This window comes from Acinonyx jubatus, chromosome B4 (genome assembly GCF_027475565.1).
Source record: "Acinonyx jubatus isolate Ajub_Pintada_27869175 chromosome B4, VMU_Ajub_asm_v1.0, whole genome shotgun sequence".
NCBI lineage: Eukaryota > Metazoa > Chordata > Mammalia > Carnivora > Felidae > Acinonyx > Acinonyx jubatus.
This window is the reverse complement of record NC_069387.1, coordinates 37,348,979-37,365,261: the sequence shown is the minus strand read 5'-3', so window position 1 is coordinate 37,365,261 and position 16,283 is coordinate 37,348,979. Positions and strand designations below refer to the sequence as shown.

The 16,283-nt window shown below is 48.0% G+C and overlaps 1 protein-coding gene across 8 annotated transcripts in view; it reads right to left on the bottom strand.

Moving 5' to 3' along the window:
* TEAD4 (TEA domain transcription factor 4) overlaps window positions 1-12,308 on the bottom strand; it is a 69,370-nt gene extending 57,062 nt beyond the window's left edge. For 5 of the 8 annotated variants that reach the window (XR_008300057.1, XM_015061439.3, XM_027074053.2 and 2 more), the window contains exon 1: window positions 11,410-11,607. Coding sequence is in view for 4 of the 8 variants with exons in the window: in XM_015061439.3 (XP_014916925.3) it covers window positions 11,410-11,551 (142 nt within the window). In the remaining 4 variants the exon portion in view is untranslated. The other 3 variants (XM_027074054.2, XM_053225720.1, XM_015061438.3) reach the window with 3 other exon arrangements.
* Between the last annotated feature and the right edge of the window lie 3,975 nt (window positions 12,309-16,283).

The window sequence follows — 16,283 nt, the reverse complement described above, 5'->3', positions numbered from 1 at the left end:
GCACCAGCCACACAGCTACCCAGTGGCTTACCCCTGCAGGCCCAACAATCATTCCACCTCCCATTCCAGAATGCAGTGGTCATCCAGTTTGGAAACAAGGCCATATAAATGGTTGGTACCCAGACTGGGCACAAGCAGTTGTTGTTCTGGATGGGGCCGGCCCAGCTTGAGCCAGGGGCAATGAGGAGTAGACCAGGCATAGCAGCCAGTCAGGGAAGGTCCTAGCAAACTAAGAAGCTACGTGCACCTCCTATTCAAAGTATACTCTACTGCAGGTGCTAAGCCAGGAACAGAACTTCATAGAAGGCCCTGTTCCTTCCTCCTTTCCTCTTCCTAAGTCATTCTGTAGGTGTTCCCCGCCGTCTATCCTCCTGGGCCCACCTTTGCCTCTGAAGAAAGGCCAAGGCTCAGGGCACCAAACTCTTTCCTTGCTTTCAGAGTCCCTAACACCCACCATCTTCTTTTGGAGATTCTCTCCTTAAATGAATTTTCTCCAAAAATTTGTAAGTCACACATCTGACAAGGGACTTGTATCCAGAATATTAAAGAACTCTCAAAACATAACCATCAAGAGGAAAAATAGGCAAAAGATTTGGTAGACGTTTCATCAAAGAAGTTACATAAATGGCAAATTAAAAACACAAAAAAAGTTCAACATCATTAGTTATTAAGGAAATGCAAATTAAAACCATGCTGAGCTACCACTACACCTATCAGAATGTCAAAAAGACAAAAACAAAAAGAAAGCCAACAAGACCAAACGCTGTTGAAGATACGGAGAAACAGAACTCTCCTGCTTTGCTGATAGAAATGCAAAGGGTATATACACTTTGGCAGTTTGCCAGTTTCTTAAACCACTGCATGTATGCTACCACGTGACCCAACAATCCCACTCCTAGGTGTTTAAGAAAGAGAAATGAAAGCCTGTGTTCACACAAAAACCTGTATAGAAATGTTGACAACAGCTTTACTCAAAATCAACAAAGGCTGGAAACAACCGAAAAGTCTTTCTGCCAGTGAATGGATAAACACACTGCAGTGTAGCTATAAAATGGAATACTACACAGCAATAAAAAGGAACAAACTACTGATACACACAACCGGATGAATCAAGGCATTATGCTGAGTGAAAGAAACAGACCCCAAAGCTCCATACTGTCTGATTATCCATCTGATATTCTCAAAAAAGCACAATGACAGGAGTGGACAGATCCATGTTCTCAGGGGATGGGCATGGCGGGGGAGGGGGAGACGGATGGACAGCCCACAAAGGGTGGTAGCGTGAGGGCATCTTTTGGAGATGGAGCCCTTCTGTATCTTGACTGTGGTGGGGAATCCCATGCCTTGCATTTGTCAAAACCCACAGAACTGTATACCATGAAGAGTAAATTTTGCTGTATGTGAATTTAAAAATAAATTTTTAAAAAGTCCTCCTTACTCTGCCCAGAGGACCTGGCTCAAACCCACCTCACTTATAAAGCTCCACTGTCTCCTCTCCTCTGATTATTTCATGACCATGACCCTGAAATCACTACTTTTCCTGTCCTCTCACCTATATTTCTCCCTCTGTCCCTGTTTCTCTCTCTCTCTCACACACACACACACACACACAGCATGCAACCCTACCCATCCTTCAAAGTCAGCTCAAGTGCCTCCTCCTCTGAGAAGCCTTCCCTGATTCCTCCCAGCCCCATCAGAATGAATCACCTTTACAAGACACCCCCTCAGCGCTAGTCTGTGCTTCTAACTAGCCCTTCTTTAATCTTGCAGGTGTTCAGTGTTTGCTATGCAGTCCGTCTCCCATGCAGGATTGCAAGCCTCTTGAGGACACAGACCAGGTCTTCCATTCCACATTTCCCCCACTGCCCCTGGCACAGTGCCAGGCACACTGTGGGTGCTCTGTGACCACTGCAGGCTGGCTGGGGGCAGGTGCAGGCAGAGGGGGCTGATGCCAAGAGAGGCAAGCAGGCAGTGTTGGGGCTGGCAGAGTCCTGAGGAGGGTATCGGAAGCCACTAATACAGCTCTGCTTCCTCTCTTGCATAAGCAGCAAGACTACTGCTTCAACCTCCAAGTGCTGGAAGTGACCTCACCCCCCATTCCAACATGAGGTCACGCAATCTACGACGAAGCATTTCGGAAGATCCTTCTGTTTCTTCCATGTCACGCAGCACATTTCCAAGCCCCAAGCAGGAGAGCTGCTCGGGACATACCTGTCAAAGGATTGGAGCCTATCTTATACGGGTGCTGCCATTTCTTCTCACTTCCAGAAGGCGGGCCCTCTCTTCAGCAATAGTAGATTAGGTCCATCTGATCTGAAGGCATTTCATTTTGTAGAACTACTAGATATAGGCACAGCCTACCAGTAACGTACAGGGACTCTCCACGACTGGGTTTTTCCCAGCGTATCACAGGCCTCTCCCTCCAGAGTTTAAGGACCACTTATGGGTCATTTATTTGATAAACACTTAGATGGTGTTTAGTATATGCCAGGCAAAAAAACTAAGTATATTACAAATATTAACTAATGTAATCTTCCCGTCAGCAAGAGGTTGGTCCTATTAATATTATTTTCCTCATTTTGCAGAAGAGGAGAATAAGCTACTGTGTAGTTAGATAACTTGTCCAAGGCCACATAGCTTGACAAGTGGCAGAAAAGGGATTCAAACCCAGGCAGGCTGGCTGTAATGCTATACTGTCTAAACACGAACCACTAGCCACACATGGCCATTCAGCACTTGAACAGCAGCTAGTCCAAATTGAGATGCGCTATTAAGTGTAAAATGCATGCTGGAATCCAAACAGTTTGTATGAAAAAAATGTGAACTTCTCATGAACATTTTTTCACTATTGATGGTACATTTAAGCGATAGTATTTTAGATACAGCTGTTTAATTTTTTTTTTTTAATTAATGTTTATTTATTTTTGAGAGAGAGAGACCGAGTGCAAGTAGGGGAGAACACAGAGAGGGAGACACAGAATCAGAAGCAGGCTGCAGGCTGAGCTGTCAGCACAGATCCCGACACGGCACTCAAACCCACACACCATGAGATCATGACCTGAGCCAAAGTTGAGCACTTAACCAACTGAACCACCCAGCTGCCCCTAGACACAATTGTTTAATAAAATATATTATTAAAATTCATTTTACCAATTTCTTTTTACTTTGTAAAAGTGGCTCTAAGAGAACATAAAATGACATATCTGGCTTACATTGTATTTCTATCAGGCAGGATGGGTCTGGAGTCTGTGCTTATAGCCACTACCCCATGCTGTGCTCATCTTCCCCTGCCCCAGCCTCAGGGGTGCAGCCTGTCCCTAACACCTGCTTATTCAGCTTGTCCAAAGGTGATGGGGAGCCAGGCAATAACTCCCACATCTCCTCATTTGGTCTCCTCAAACTGCTGGGACTGGACATTCCCACCTCACATTTCTCAGCCTTGCTTCCAGCTTTGGAGACAGCTTATCTTTACCTCCCTCCAGCAGGGATCCCAGAAGGTCAAGGTGGGAAAATATCTCCTTCATCACCAGGGCAATCCCCACCTGCTGCATGCAGAGAAACTGAGGCCCAGGACCACATGGAGGAAACAGAAGCCCTAGAGGTCATCTGGTGCAATCTCCCACCCACTGGAGAAACTTCCTCCAAAGAAGCCCTAGCAAGTTCTACCTACGTCGTTCTACATTATAAAACTCCACATAGGTCTATGTAGTACTAGAGTGAAACCGACTTCCGATCCCTTGGACCTGATCTGCTATTACTGCAAAGAGGGACTAACTTCTGGCAATGAGAAATGACAGCACGCTGAGGACTGCACAGGTTCCAACCCTCCCTTCACCAAGACACTCACAATATCTACAAGCTCAACACTGAATAGATCGGGGTGTATCTACCCTCCAAAACCAGACATGGCTCTCAGTGTGACCAGAGCATCACAGAGCCTAGCAGACTATGGTTTTCCTTGATGCAGAGCCCCCGACCCCACTAGCCCACAGGCTCAGGGTTTAACGGGTGACAGGAAGAGTCAGGCTGACCTGGGTTCAAACTCCAACCCCAGCATTAATCTCTGGGTAACTTTTCTCCTCTTTTGTTAAAGCAAAGGTGAAAAAAAAAAAAAAAAAAAAAAAAAAAAAAAACCACGGGGCACCTGGGTGGCTCAGTTGGTTATGGGTCCCACTCTTGATTGTTGCTTAAATCATCATCTGACAGTTCATGAGTTCGAACCCCACCTCGGGCTCCAAGCTAACAATGTACAGCCTGCTTGGGATTCTCTCTCTTGCTCTCTCTCTCTGCCCCTCCCCTGCTCACGCTCTTTCTCTCTCTCTCTCAAAAATAAATAAACATTAAAAAAAAAAACAGGGGCGCCTGGGTGGCTCAGTCGGTTAAGCATCAGACTTCAGCTCAGGTCACGATCTCGCAGTCCATGAGTTCGAGCCCTGCGTCAGGCTCTGGGCTGATGGCTCAGAGCCTGGAGCCTGCTTCCGATTCTGTGTCTCCCTCTCTCTCTGCCCCTCCCCCATTCATGCTCTGTCTCTCTCTGTCTCAAAAATAAATAAAACGTTAAAAAAATTTAAAAAAAACAAACAAAAAAAACAAAACGGGGCACTTGGTTGGCTCAGTCAGTAGAGCCTGTGATTCTTGATCTCGGCATTGTGAGTTCAAGCCTCATGTTGGGTGTAGAGATTACTTAAAAATAAAAATTTAAAAATTAAAAAAAAAAAAAAACAAATCAGCAAACCCTATCTCACAGGGCTGCCATGAAAATTAAATGAAGTGATGTAGACAGAAATGTCTAGAACAAAGCTTGGCACCTGGTAGGCACTTAATAAATGCTCATATCCCGGGGCACCTGGGTGATTCATTCGGTTAAGCATCCAACTTTGGCTCAGGTCATGATCTCACGGTGCGTGGGTTCAAGCTTCTTGTTGGGCTCTGTGTTGACAGCTCAGAGCCTGGAGCCTGGAGCCTGCTTTGGATTCTGTCTCCCTCTTTGCCCCTCCCCTAATCGCTGTCGGTCTCTCACTCAAAAATAAACATTAAAAAATTATTTTTTTAACTTGTCAGAATGGCTAACATTAACAACTCAGGCAACAACAGATGTTGGCGAGAATGCAGAGAAAAAGGATCTCTTTTGCCCTGCTGGTGGGAATGCAAACTGGTGCAACCATTCTGGAAAACAGTAGGGAGGTTCCTCAAAAAATTAAAAATAGAACTACTCTACGACCCAACAATTGCACTACTAGGTATTTATCCAAGGGATACAGGTGTGCTGTTTCAAAGGGACACATGCACCCCAACGTTGATAGCAGCACTATCAACAATAGCCAAAGTATGGCAAGAGCCCAAATGTCCATCGATGGATGAATGGATAAAGAAGATGTGGTATATATGTATACAATGGACTATTATTCGGCAATCAAAAAGAATGAAATCTTGCCATTTGCAACTACGTGGATGGAACTAGAGGGTATTATGCTAAGTGAAATTAGTCAGAGAAAGACAAATATCATAGGACTTCATTCATATGAAGACTTTAAGATACAAAACAGATGAACATAAGGGAAGAGAAGCAAAAATAATAAAAAACAGGGAGGGAAACAAAAACATAAGAGACTCTTAAATATGGAGAATAAACAGAGGGTTACTGGAGGGATTGTGGGAGGGGGGATGGGCTAAATGGGTAAAGGGCATTAAGGAATCTACTCCTGAAATCACTGTTGCACTATACGCTAACTAACTTGGATGTAAATTAAAAAAATCAATTAAATTAAAATTTAAAACAAAAAAAAATATTATTTTTAAATTTTTTTTAATCTTTATTTTTGAGAGAGAGAGAGAGAAAGAGAGAGTACAAGCGGGGGGAGGAACAGAGAGAGAGGGAAACACAATCTGAAGCAGGCTCCAGGCTTCTCTGAGCTGTCAGCACAGAGCCCAACACGGGGCACAAACCCACAAACTGTGAGATCATGACCCCAGCCGAAGTCGGACACCCAACCAACTGAGCCATCCAGGCGCCCCTAAACAAAAAAATTTTTAATAAATAAAATAAATGCTCATTTTCCTTCCCCTGCTTCATCAACCAAAACCCCAAGTTTTTTTCCACAAGAATTGACAGTAAATTCCTATTCTATATATATAATACATATATATTATATATTCTATATATAATATTTATATATATTCTATTCTATATATATAATATATATTATATATATATATCCTATTCTATATATATAATATATTATATATATAGAGAGAATTGATGCTCTGACCTTAAATGCAGGATTTTACATTTATATCTATTAGAGTTCATCTTGAGATAAGTGTACCTATTTAACATCACTCAAAGTCAAGTAATTTTTAATGGCTAAAAATTGAACACAATTTTTAAAAATGTTCAGGAGTGTGCAGTTAAAGAAATTAAAGTATATTCATATGAGGTAATATTATCCAGATCCTTACAATTATAGCTTTAAATTATTTATGATAGGGGATATTACTCACTACATAGTATTCAGTAGGAAAAAAAACAGGATAGAGTATAACTGCAATTATGTTAAAATACACAGATTTATTTGCATGAACACAAATTTGAAGGGACATATACCAAAATATTAACTGTGCTCACCTGAGTTGTGGCATTATGTACCAGTTTTTCTTGTTGAATTTATAAGAGTTGTCTACAATGAGTATGTATTAATTTTAACAGGAAAAAACATGGTTCTTCATTTCCTATTTCTGCTTAATCTCAGCATTTAGTTAATCAAGATGACTTTGAATCCTGGTCCTGTCATCCAATACTCTTGCTATCCTAGACACGCACAGAACTGACAGGGGACAAAACCAAAACGAGAGCTCTGTGGCACAGCACTAGAGACTGCCCACTCCATGGTGACAAGAGCTCAGTATGAGTAGCCTGGACAGCCTTTCAACCAGTTACAAATCCATCTTACTGCTGCATCAACCAGACCCTATTTATTTCTCTTGAACCCAAGAAACCTCATTAGACTCAAAGTCCTTACTAAACGTTCTTCCACCTAAACTAGATTGTTTTCCAAGACTTGGTAGGGTGACCCATGTGGGCTAGTAGTTATCTCAATGTCATTTTTGAAGGCCCCACATCAATAAGAAGCTTACCGGCCTGCCATTTCCTGGATCCCCATCTTGCCACATTGAAGAAATAAAACAGGACAACATTTATTATGTTGCTACCCTTACCTCCCCGCTCCCATTTGTCAGGGCTCCTCCCAGATCCTAGAGTGATTCTGTGGTCACTCCTGAAGCTGCTATCAGGACCCCAAAACCTGATCTGTAAGAACCTGGCCATCTGAATTCACAAAAGGCAACTCAGTGCAGTCTCTCACTTCTCCCAAAGCCTGCCTTAGCCCTCTTGCCAACTCTGTTCTTCCTTTACAGAGATAAAGGCAAGATAAGTATGTTGTGCCTCCAAGAACATTCCACCACCTGCTTCAAGCAGGAATCTCCCCCTGCCTGTCCTGGTTGTCTTCTTGCTCTGAAGATGGCTTAAAAAAAAAAAAAAAAAAAAAATCCCTTTATGTTGTCCAGCTGACCCAGACCTGTTGCCTCCCCACCCAGAGCTCTGCCCACTGAACAAATTGCCTCCCTCGTCGACTATTACTCAAGGCTCAAAGCCAAGATGGAGACCAGCCAGGAAGAAACAAAACTAGCCTTTTATTCAAACCAGGACAATTCACGCAGACCTCTGAAGGGCTTGAAGGGAAGGGGAATTCATGGTTCTGGCAGGGGTCAGCTTGGCATGAGCTGACACTGGCAGACACCACAATACCTTTGCTGGTAAGACACAAAGCAGACGGCTCCATCAAATAATGGGCTCTAAGCAGCTCAGGTTTCACTCTGAGTCAAGGGCCCCCTTGGAAGGAGAGGCCCACCCTATGTGTCATCGGCCCTACCCAGTGCCCTCTGCACTGCCCCCAACACCCTGCCTTTCCTTTCGGCCGGATATGCAACCCCATCCTGCAGAAGGGTCACCCTGCCTTAGCACAGCTCCTATTTCCTGCCCCTGGTGACTCCTCTGAAGTCCATTGTTCCCATGAAGTTTGGGTCAAAGGAAGCTGGGTCCCCACCCATGGGGGCCCGCCTACCCTCAGCTCAGCGAGGGCGCTGGCCCACACCACAGGGAGCCAGGACCCATCCTCCAGCCTTTCCAAGGGCCTGTATTATAGATAGGAGGGCACGGTACCTATCTTAGGGACTGGAGTTCCAGTGGAAATGTTCCCAAAGATCCAGTGCTAGCAGCTGAAGGCTCCAGGACCGTATCACCCAGGAGGTGACTCGAATCTCCCTAATATCTAAATGGAAAAACCAAAAGCAAGGGAAGAACTGTCATTTCAGAAGAGTTCAGGAAAAGCTCCAGAGTTGGAGACCGCACTGCCCAGTGACAAAGCCCTGCCCCCACCTCCACCTGGGCCCCTGAACTGGTTAAACCCCCGGGGGGGGGGGGGGAAGGGGGGGGCAGGAGAGCAGCTGTTCAGCTCCAATTTCAGAGCTTTAAAGGGAGCTGTCCTCCGAACCCCTGCCAACAAAGGGTCATGGGGGGCAAAGCAAGACAGACAAGGTAAAGCCACCCTCACAAGCCCTGAATTTCCCACTGCCCCCAGACTGACCTCAACTACAGGAAAGGCAATGGAGCAGAGCTGGTGACCCGTGTCCTCCACTTCCACTGAGAAGGAGGAGAGGAGCCACGGATTAGGCAACAGGTATTGCTGTGTGACAGTCACCAGTACAAGACTCCAGAATGGAGGCAGAGGGAAGTTGCGACACTTGCATCCCACAAGATCTAGAAAGATAAGAAGACCCTTCTCCACCTGGCTGAGTAATGTACAGACCAGAGAGGAAAAAGGAGGGTGCATTTAAAGACCCTTTGAGGGTCCCTTCCAAAGTTGGCATTCTCAGATTCTACAGTTCTGTGCTTTCTGCTGGGAAGGAGGGGAGAATTTCTGCTTCCTATCTGAGCCACAGGATGGGAGACATTGCCAAGCCAGACTGTTCCAGCCTCCACACCTGTTAGATGAAGTGGCTAGGGGGTCTGAGCATTGGGAGCCACAGAGCAGGAGACAGAATGCAAAGTCGAAACAAAATGGACTCTAGTCCCAGCTCTGTGACTCACCAGTTGTGCAATCTTAGGCAAGTTACTGTCCCACTAGGGGCCTCGGTTTCCCCATCTTTAAAATGAGAGAGTTAGAGGCTAACACTAGAGTATCCAATAATGTTCAGCAGATTCACCCTGAGGTCAAGGCAAAACTGAAATTAGAACAAAGGTGTTGGAGGACTGCCTGGGTAGCTCAGCTGGTTAAGCATCTGACTTCTGCTCAGGTCATGATCTCACAGTTCATGAGTTCGAGCCCTGCATCAGGACCTGCACTGACAACTCCGAGCCTGGAGCTGCTTCAGAGTCTGTGTCTCCCTCTCTCTCTCTGCCCCTCCTCCCCCTTCTCAAAAATAAATAAACATCAAAAAAAAAAAAAAAAAAGAACAAAGGAGTTGGAGACCCTGTGCCCCTGTGACAAAGCCCTGCCCCCACCTCCACCTGGGCCACTAGCTACCTTGGTTCCTAAGGATGACGAACATCACACAGGGCCTGGTCTATGGTAAATGCTCAGTTCATGTTTGCTGAGTAAACACAAATGAACAGGGCAAGGTTTGTCAAAGGGTATTCAGAGAAGTTCTTGGGAAAAAAGAGGTTCCATGCTGAAATAAGCTTAGGAAACACTGGAGTCTGCAATATGCCATGCACTGTGCTAGATACTTGGCAAACAATGAATTTTCACAACAAACGTTTTAGATAGATATTAATTAACCCACCCTCCCATATTACTCATCAGGAAACTAAGCCCGAGGGCCTTAACAGTTGTGACTGTCGGGATTTGCACCCAGGTATGTCCAGCCCCAAGTCTGTACCCTTTCTATTCCATCAATGCTACCTTTAGACCCGGGGCCCTCAAAGCCCCAATCACACACCTGGTCAGGTGAGAGGGTGAGGTGGCTCCCACCAAAACATCTGCATCCTCAAGGTGCATGGAGGAGCAGCAACCAGCCCCCACCCTTCTGAGAGGATCTTGTTCCTTCCTTCCAAGAAATGCTCAACATTATGCCCCCCATCACCTTGTTGTAGGAATGAAGACAGAACTCTGATTCCAGGTCTGCCTGTGCCCCCCCTCCCAACACCATCACATGCTGTGTCACTTCTGCCAATCTCCCGGACATCTGTGGCTCCCTCCCCACCCAGCTCCCACCTCTAAGATATTTCAAATGGGTAAATCCCAACTGGAGTTGGGGGGGCGGGGAAGCAAAGCATAAAAGAAGGGGTGGGGAAACTGAGACACCCAGAAGGGTCTTCCCTAGCAAGTCAACTAGCAAGTCAGAGGCAGCCATTCCCTCCCGGGTTGGTACCAAAGCATGCCTGCAGTTACCCCTCTCTCTTCCCACAGCCAAGTGCAGAGTGGTCTAGCAAGTTGTAAAGAACTAGGATTCTTCCATCTGACTGCTGGGGAGCTCCAAGGAGAGCTGGACCAGCAGAAAGTAGTTCAGGCTGGTATACATCCATTCTTCTTTGTCCTTGGGGCCAACTTGAAAAGCAGGGGCTACACACCCTTCAAGATTCAAAACTGTTTCCTCTGGGGGCGGGGGAATCCTCCCCCACGAACATCCCCAGTTCTGTCAACAACCTGTCCCATCAGGGAAAGACAAATATCTCCACTTCCTTTAGCCTTCTACCATCTTGCTCTGTGAAGTGTTTCAGGCAAGAACAGCACCCACTCTCCCTCAGAAAGACAGCTGCCTGGAAGAGGCGGGTGTGCACAGCTTCCTTCCAGCTCTGCCCAGTCCAGGGCGCATGCAGCCCGCGGACCGCACTCCCGAGCACCACGGTCCAATTATCCCTGCACACCTCACCAGAGACAAACTCTCTTGCCCACGGCCATGCAGGGAGGAAGAACAGTCATGCCCAGAACCAACATCCTCGCAGAAAAATACACACGCAGAGACGTAGCATTGCACAAGGGCTCAGAGACACTCAGACTTCCAGATAGGCAGCACTGCTCTCAAGTGTAAATACACTCACGTTCAACACAAACAAGGTGAGTCACATGTGAACAGATATCACCTACACCCAAACCTAGGGAGACGGGACAGTCAGGCGGTCACATGAAATCATCCGACAGCCACCTTGTGTGCTCGGAATCCCCTCTCCACACGTGTGCACGGAGGCCGTGTCCCTGGGAAACGTGCGCTTCGGGTCTGGGAGCTCTCCTCCCTGGAGCTAGTCCCCACCACAGAATACAACAAGCTTCTCAAGTCCCGGGGACCTGGGGACCCTGCGGAGGGCTCTCCTCTTTCGCAAAGCCTCAGCACTTAAACCGGCCAATACACTACCTCCAGGGCTCGCTCTTCCAAGACGGAAAAGGGCCCGGCAGAAAAGAGGCATGGGTGCTGGGTCTCTCCGACCGCCGCTGCTCTCGGTTCTGCTTCTGGGCCCTTCGGCTTCCGGGACCCCCTTCCCGCGAGCCCCGAGCATCCACCCCCGGCCCGGCCCGAGGTCCACGCCGCCTCCACGTGCCGGGAGAGCTCCTCACGCACCGCCGACGCCGGCCCTCGGGCGAGGTCCTGGAGTCCCCGCGCCGCGCCGCAGCCTTACCGGTCCCAAGGTGCGGGGGGGCGGGGGGGGGCGGAGGCGCTAAGCCGGCTCCACGGGGTCCGCAGCGCGCGCCAACTCCTCGCCGAGGTCCCGAGGGCGGCGACGGCGCTGCGGGACGACAGGGGTCAGCGCTCGCGGCCCCGCGGCGGCCCGGGCCACCGGCCGGGCAGGGAGGAGGGCGGGCGGCGGCCGGAGCCCACCCCGCGCCGGCCCGCACGCGCTTCGCCGCCGCCGGGGGGCTGGCGCGCCGAGCCGAGCTGAGCCGAGCGGAGCGGAGCGCGCCGAGGGAGGAGTTTTCCCAGAATGGGACTGACGGGAAAGCACGGGAGCTCCCTATTCCTGGAGGAGTGAGTCAACGGGAGAGAGGAAGGCAGCTCGGGGGCCGGCGGCGGAAGGGAGGGCAGCGGGGGCGCGGGCCGGGCCGGGAGGTCCGGGGCGGGAAGGGCGAGGGGGGGAAGAAAAGAGCGGCGGCGCACGCGGCCGAGGGGGCCGGCGGGGCGGAGGGGTGGGGGCGCGCGGCGGGGCGGCGGCGGGGCGGGCGCCACTCACCTGGGGGACGCGGCCGCGGGCGGCGGGAGCCGGGAGCTCGGGCCCTGCCCGCCCCCTGGCCTGGAGTTTGAAAGGAGGAAGCCTGGAATGTGCGGAATGAGGGCTGGTATGAGATGCGCGCAGCTGAGGGAGGGAGGGACCTGGAGGGAGGGGCGGCCCTGCCCCCGGCCCCTCGGGGAGGAGACTGGGTGGTGGGGGGGAGCGGGGAGCCGGGCGGGGGCGGGGCCGGCGGAGGAGGGGAGGGGCGCGCGCGGCGGCGGCGGGGCGGCGGGGCGGGGCGGCGGGGCAGCTGCGGCGCGGACCCCTCCGCTGGGACCCGGCCCCCTCCGCTGGGACCCGGCCCCCGCCGCTCCCCGGCACCCAGACTTTCCCTTGGATCTCTCCGCTACGACTCTGTTCCTCCTCCCTGAGCCCCCCGGTTCCTGCCTTTCCTGGCCGAGTCTCCGACTGCCTTTCCCAGGAGCTGAAAACCTTCCCCGTAACCGGGATGGGGGGTCCTGTAGGTGGTCCCGCCACCCTCGGCGTCCCCGGTTGCCGGCTGGCGCCACTCCGCACAAGTCCCTGGGAGGCCGGGGGAGGGGCGGGCGCCCGACGCGCAGGAAGGGCTGCTCCCTTCCCCGAGGCTCCCACCAAAGGACACTCGCTCCGGGGAACCAGGAAGCAGGAACTCCCGGGCTGTAGTCCCAGATCTGCCGCCAGTGCCCCCACGCGCGCTCTTCCTTGCATTGGTCCTTTCGGCCGTTGTCCCGTGGCCCTGGCAGATCTGTCACTACCAAGAGCAAAGCACATGGGGAGAGGATATTCGATGTGAAGTACGTGTGGCGCGGGGAGCCACCTTTTGGGCTCAGTAACTGAGTGAATCTTTATCCAACATGTATTATGTGGCCACCAGATGCTGTGAGAGCAAAAATGAAAATACGATTTAAGCACCTGCCCTCGAAGAGCTTATAATTTAGCTGAGAAGACTCCATATATAGAAGAGCATTACCACAAAGTGGGAGTCTGGGTTTGAAACAAACATGCCAAATAGTTTAGTCTCTTGTTGGGGAGAGGGGTACTGGAAACGAGTTGGGCTCCTGTTTGGCATTGGTTTAAGGCAGTGTGTTATCACATACCTCTGTCACTCACCTTGTTGGAAGGTTGAAACCAAAGGACTTTTGGCTTTTTCCAAAAATCAGATCCAACCTCTGGGGAACATTATCACTTAAGCTTGTATTGCAGTGTTTGCCCAGATCTTATCTCCCTTACCAAACAGAAACTTCTTTGAAGACAGAGTGAATGTCTGATTTATCTTATCTTTCACCCAGCACCAGTTTGGTGCCTGGGATAGATAAGCACATAATAAATGTTTAATAAGTGGAAACAAACAAAAAGCTACCACGGGGGAGATTGAAAAGAAAGTGCTACAAATGCTGAAGTTGTTTCCAAGAGAGGTGTTCCAGAGGTGTTTTGAACAATGAAAGCATGGCAGGACTAAGTATTCAGCCTCACAGGATGAAGACTTTGAAGGAAGCAGCTAAGCAGCTCTCATTTGGTTCCATAAATTCTGGTATGCTTATTAAGTAATGAGTCACATCAACATCACGGCTTGGTCACACCTCATATGTTTAAAAGGACTGCCATACAAGACAATATTAGGCACCAAGGGAAGTACAAACTGTAAACACTGGCTCTCTAATGGAATAATTATTTGTTGAATGTCTATTGACTTTGAGCACCATGCTAAGTGCAGATTCAGGTCCCTGCCCTCAAGAAGTTCACAGTCCAGGTAAGAAGGCAATTATACAGAGCTCAATGGAAGCCCAAGGGAAGGAACAGTGAATTCCAAGTTATAGGTGTTACATTTGCTCCAGCTCTTAAAGGGTAAATGAGAACGTACCAACTTGAGGGTGGAAAACCCACAAAGGTATAGGAGCATGTACACACGGGGTGTTTAGGAAAACTGGTGTGCTGGAAGAAGAGGTTACAAATAAGTGGGTGTCAGGTTGTGAAGATCATTATATACCATGCTGAAGAGTTTGGGCATCAGAAAGGCCCTTTAGACAAAGGTGTGACACGATCAGTACCATTAGAAAGACCTCTCTGGCAACAATGTCCGGCCGGATTGGAGAGTCAGGATACCCTAAACTCAGGCAATGCTCCAGAGTTTAAGGATGAGGGAAAGGCTCTTAGAAACAGCCCAGAGGCAAAATCAACAAGAATTGGTAACTAGGCTGGCTGTGAGGGTGAGAGAGGAAACCAGAATCACTAAGCTTTGTCAACTGAACAATTGGTGGTGCCATTCACCGAGATAACAATTCAAACACAAGAAGAAATAGGTTAGTTGGGAGCTGAGTCCAGCCAAGGTTCAGAGGGTTTAGAGGAAGACAGGACAGAGTCCAGAATGGAGACAATAAAGCAACCTTGGAGTATCACATCCAACCCAGATTGCTGAGAGGAAATTCAGAGCTCAGACTGGCTTATTCCCCCCAAATCTTAACTATCCAAGACCCTAAGTGATCCAGGCTGGAATAGTGTGCCTTCAGGACCTCAGCCTCCTGGTCCACACCCTTACAGGCTAGGGAGCTCTGTGTCTTCAGGAATCCCACTTCCCAAGCTTTTGTGGTCCCTTTAGGTAGAAGAAAGTTCTCAGACATGGAAATTCCGAAGATTCAAGACTAGCAGTGATTTTACATACATGCCCTGCCCTTACCAAGGGTATGTACATTTCTTAAGGGACAGGACCCTCTTTCACTGACCCTCAGGAATGAATCTGTTGGTGGAAGTATTGCATCTGTCTGGATCAAGCTAGAAGAGATGCATGTGACTCCCCTCAAACGACACCATATAATCCACAGCTCACCTTACTTCTTAGCAATCCAGGCCACTCTACCTGGTCCTACAAATGGCTGTCACCCAGGGCTTGATGTTCAGTAGCGCAGAAAGAGGAGGGCAGGGGTGTGGTCAGAGCTGGTTTTCACGTGGGAAGGCTATTTGTGTTGTCTGTACTCCAAAATTATAGTAAAAAATTTTATTAATTACTATTATCACATGTTGTTTGGTATTATTTCCACTCCTTTAATAATTTTTGTTTTTCCAACTCACATGGTCATGGTTAAACAAATTATCTATATGTGTTAAACAAATTCAACCACATCTATGTGATGGAATTCTTTTCAGTTATTAATAACAAGATTTTTAAAAATAATCCAGACAAACATTGGTCATGATATAATGAATGGAAACATGGATTCTAAGAGCAGTACATGTGGGATGATCCTGTCTTTGAAAACTAAATTGAAAAGTGTTGGAGAATGACAGGTTAAAGATAAACAGGATCTTTTTTTAATTTTCTCATTTTTATTCTTTATTTTTTTTACTGAAGAATACTTGACAATGTTACATTAGTTTCAAGCATTTTTTATTTTCTTCTTTATTCTTCTATATTTTATTTTCTTTATTCTTCTTTCTTCTATATACAACAAATTTTATAATCAGGGAGAAAAATGTGACTAGAACCCTTCCCTAACTTCTCCACATCTTTTTTTTTAAAAAACACCCACTACTGGATTTAATGGCCTCATAAGAAGTTGACCACGAAAAGATTGTTCCCGCGCCTTTAGGTAAGAGGCATCTCTACTGTTTTTCGGATATCTTCAAAGCATACCCTCACCCCCCTTCAACACTATCATGTGGCTGACCCCTACCGTGGTTGTGGTATCCATGACTCAGTTTCCTTTTCTTTTTTCACTTCTCCATACTACACCTCTATTTGCTTTCCCTGAAGAAGACTTTTCATTCCATATCAGCTGGACTGCATCTTGTGTTTTGGAGAACAAAGCAGACCTTTAGCAAAGGTGTTTGGAGTCTTTCTCTTTCAATAGAATAAAAGTAGCCTATAATTTGATAAACATAATATTCATTGCTATCTCTTGTCAAAGAGAAATGTGGAAGAGAATGGACTCTGGGTCTATCTAGGAAACAATGTACACTTATGGGCTGAATTGTGCCTCCCCCAGATTCACATGTTGAAGCCCTAATCCCCAGGATTCAAAATGTGAGTGGTTTGGAGATAATGTCTTTA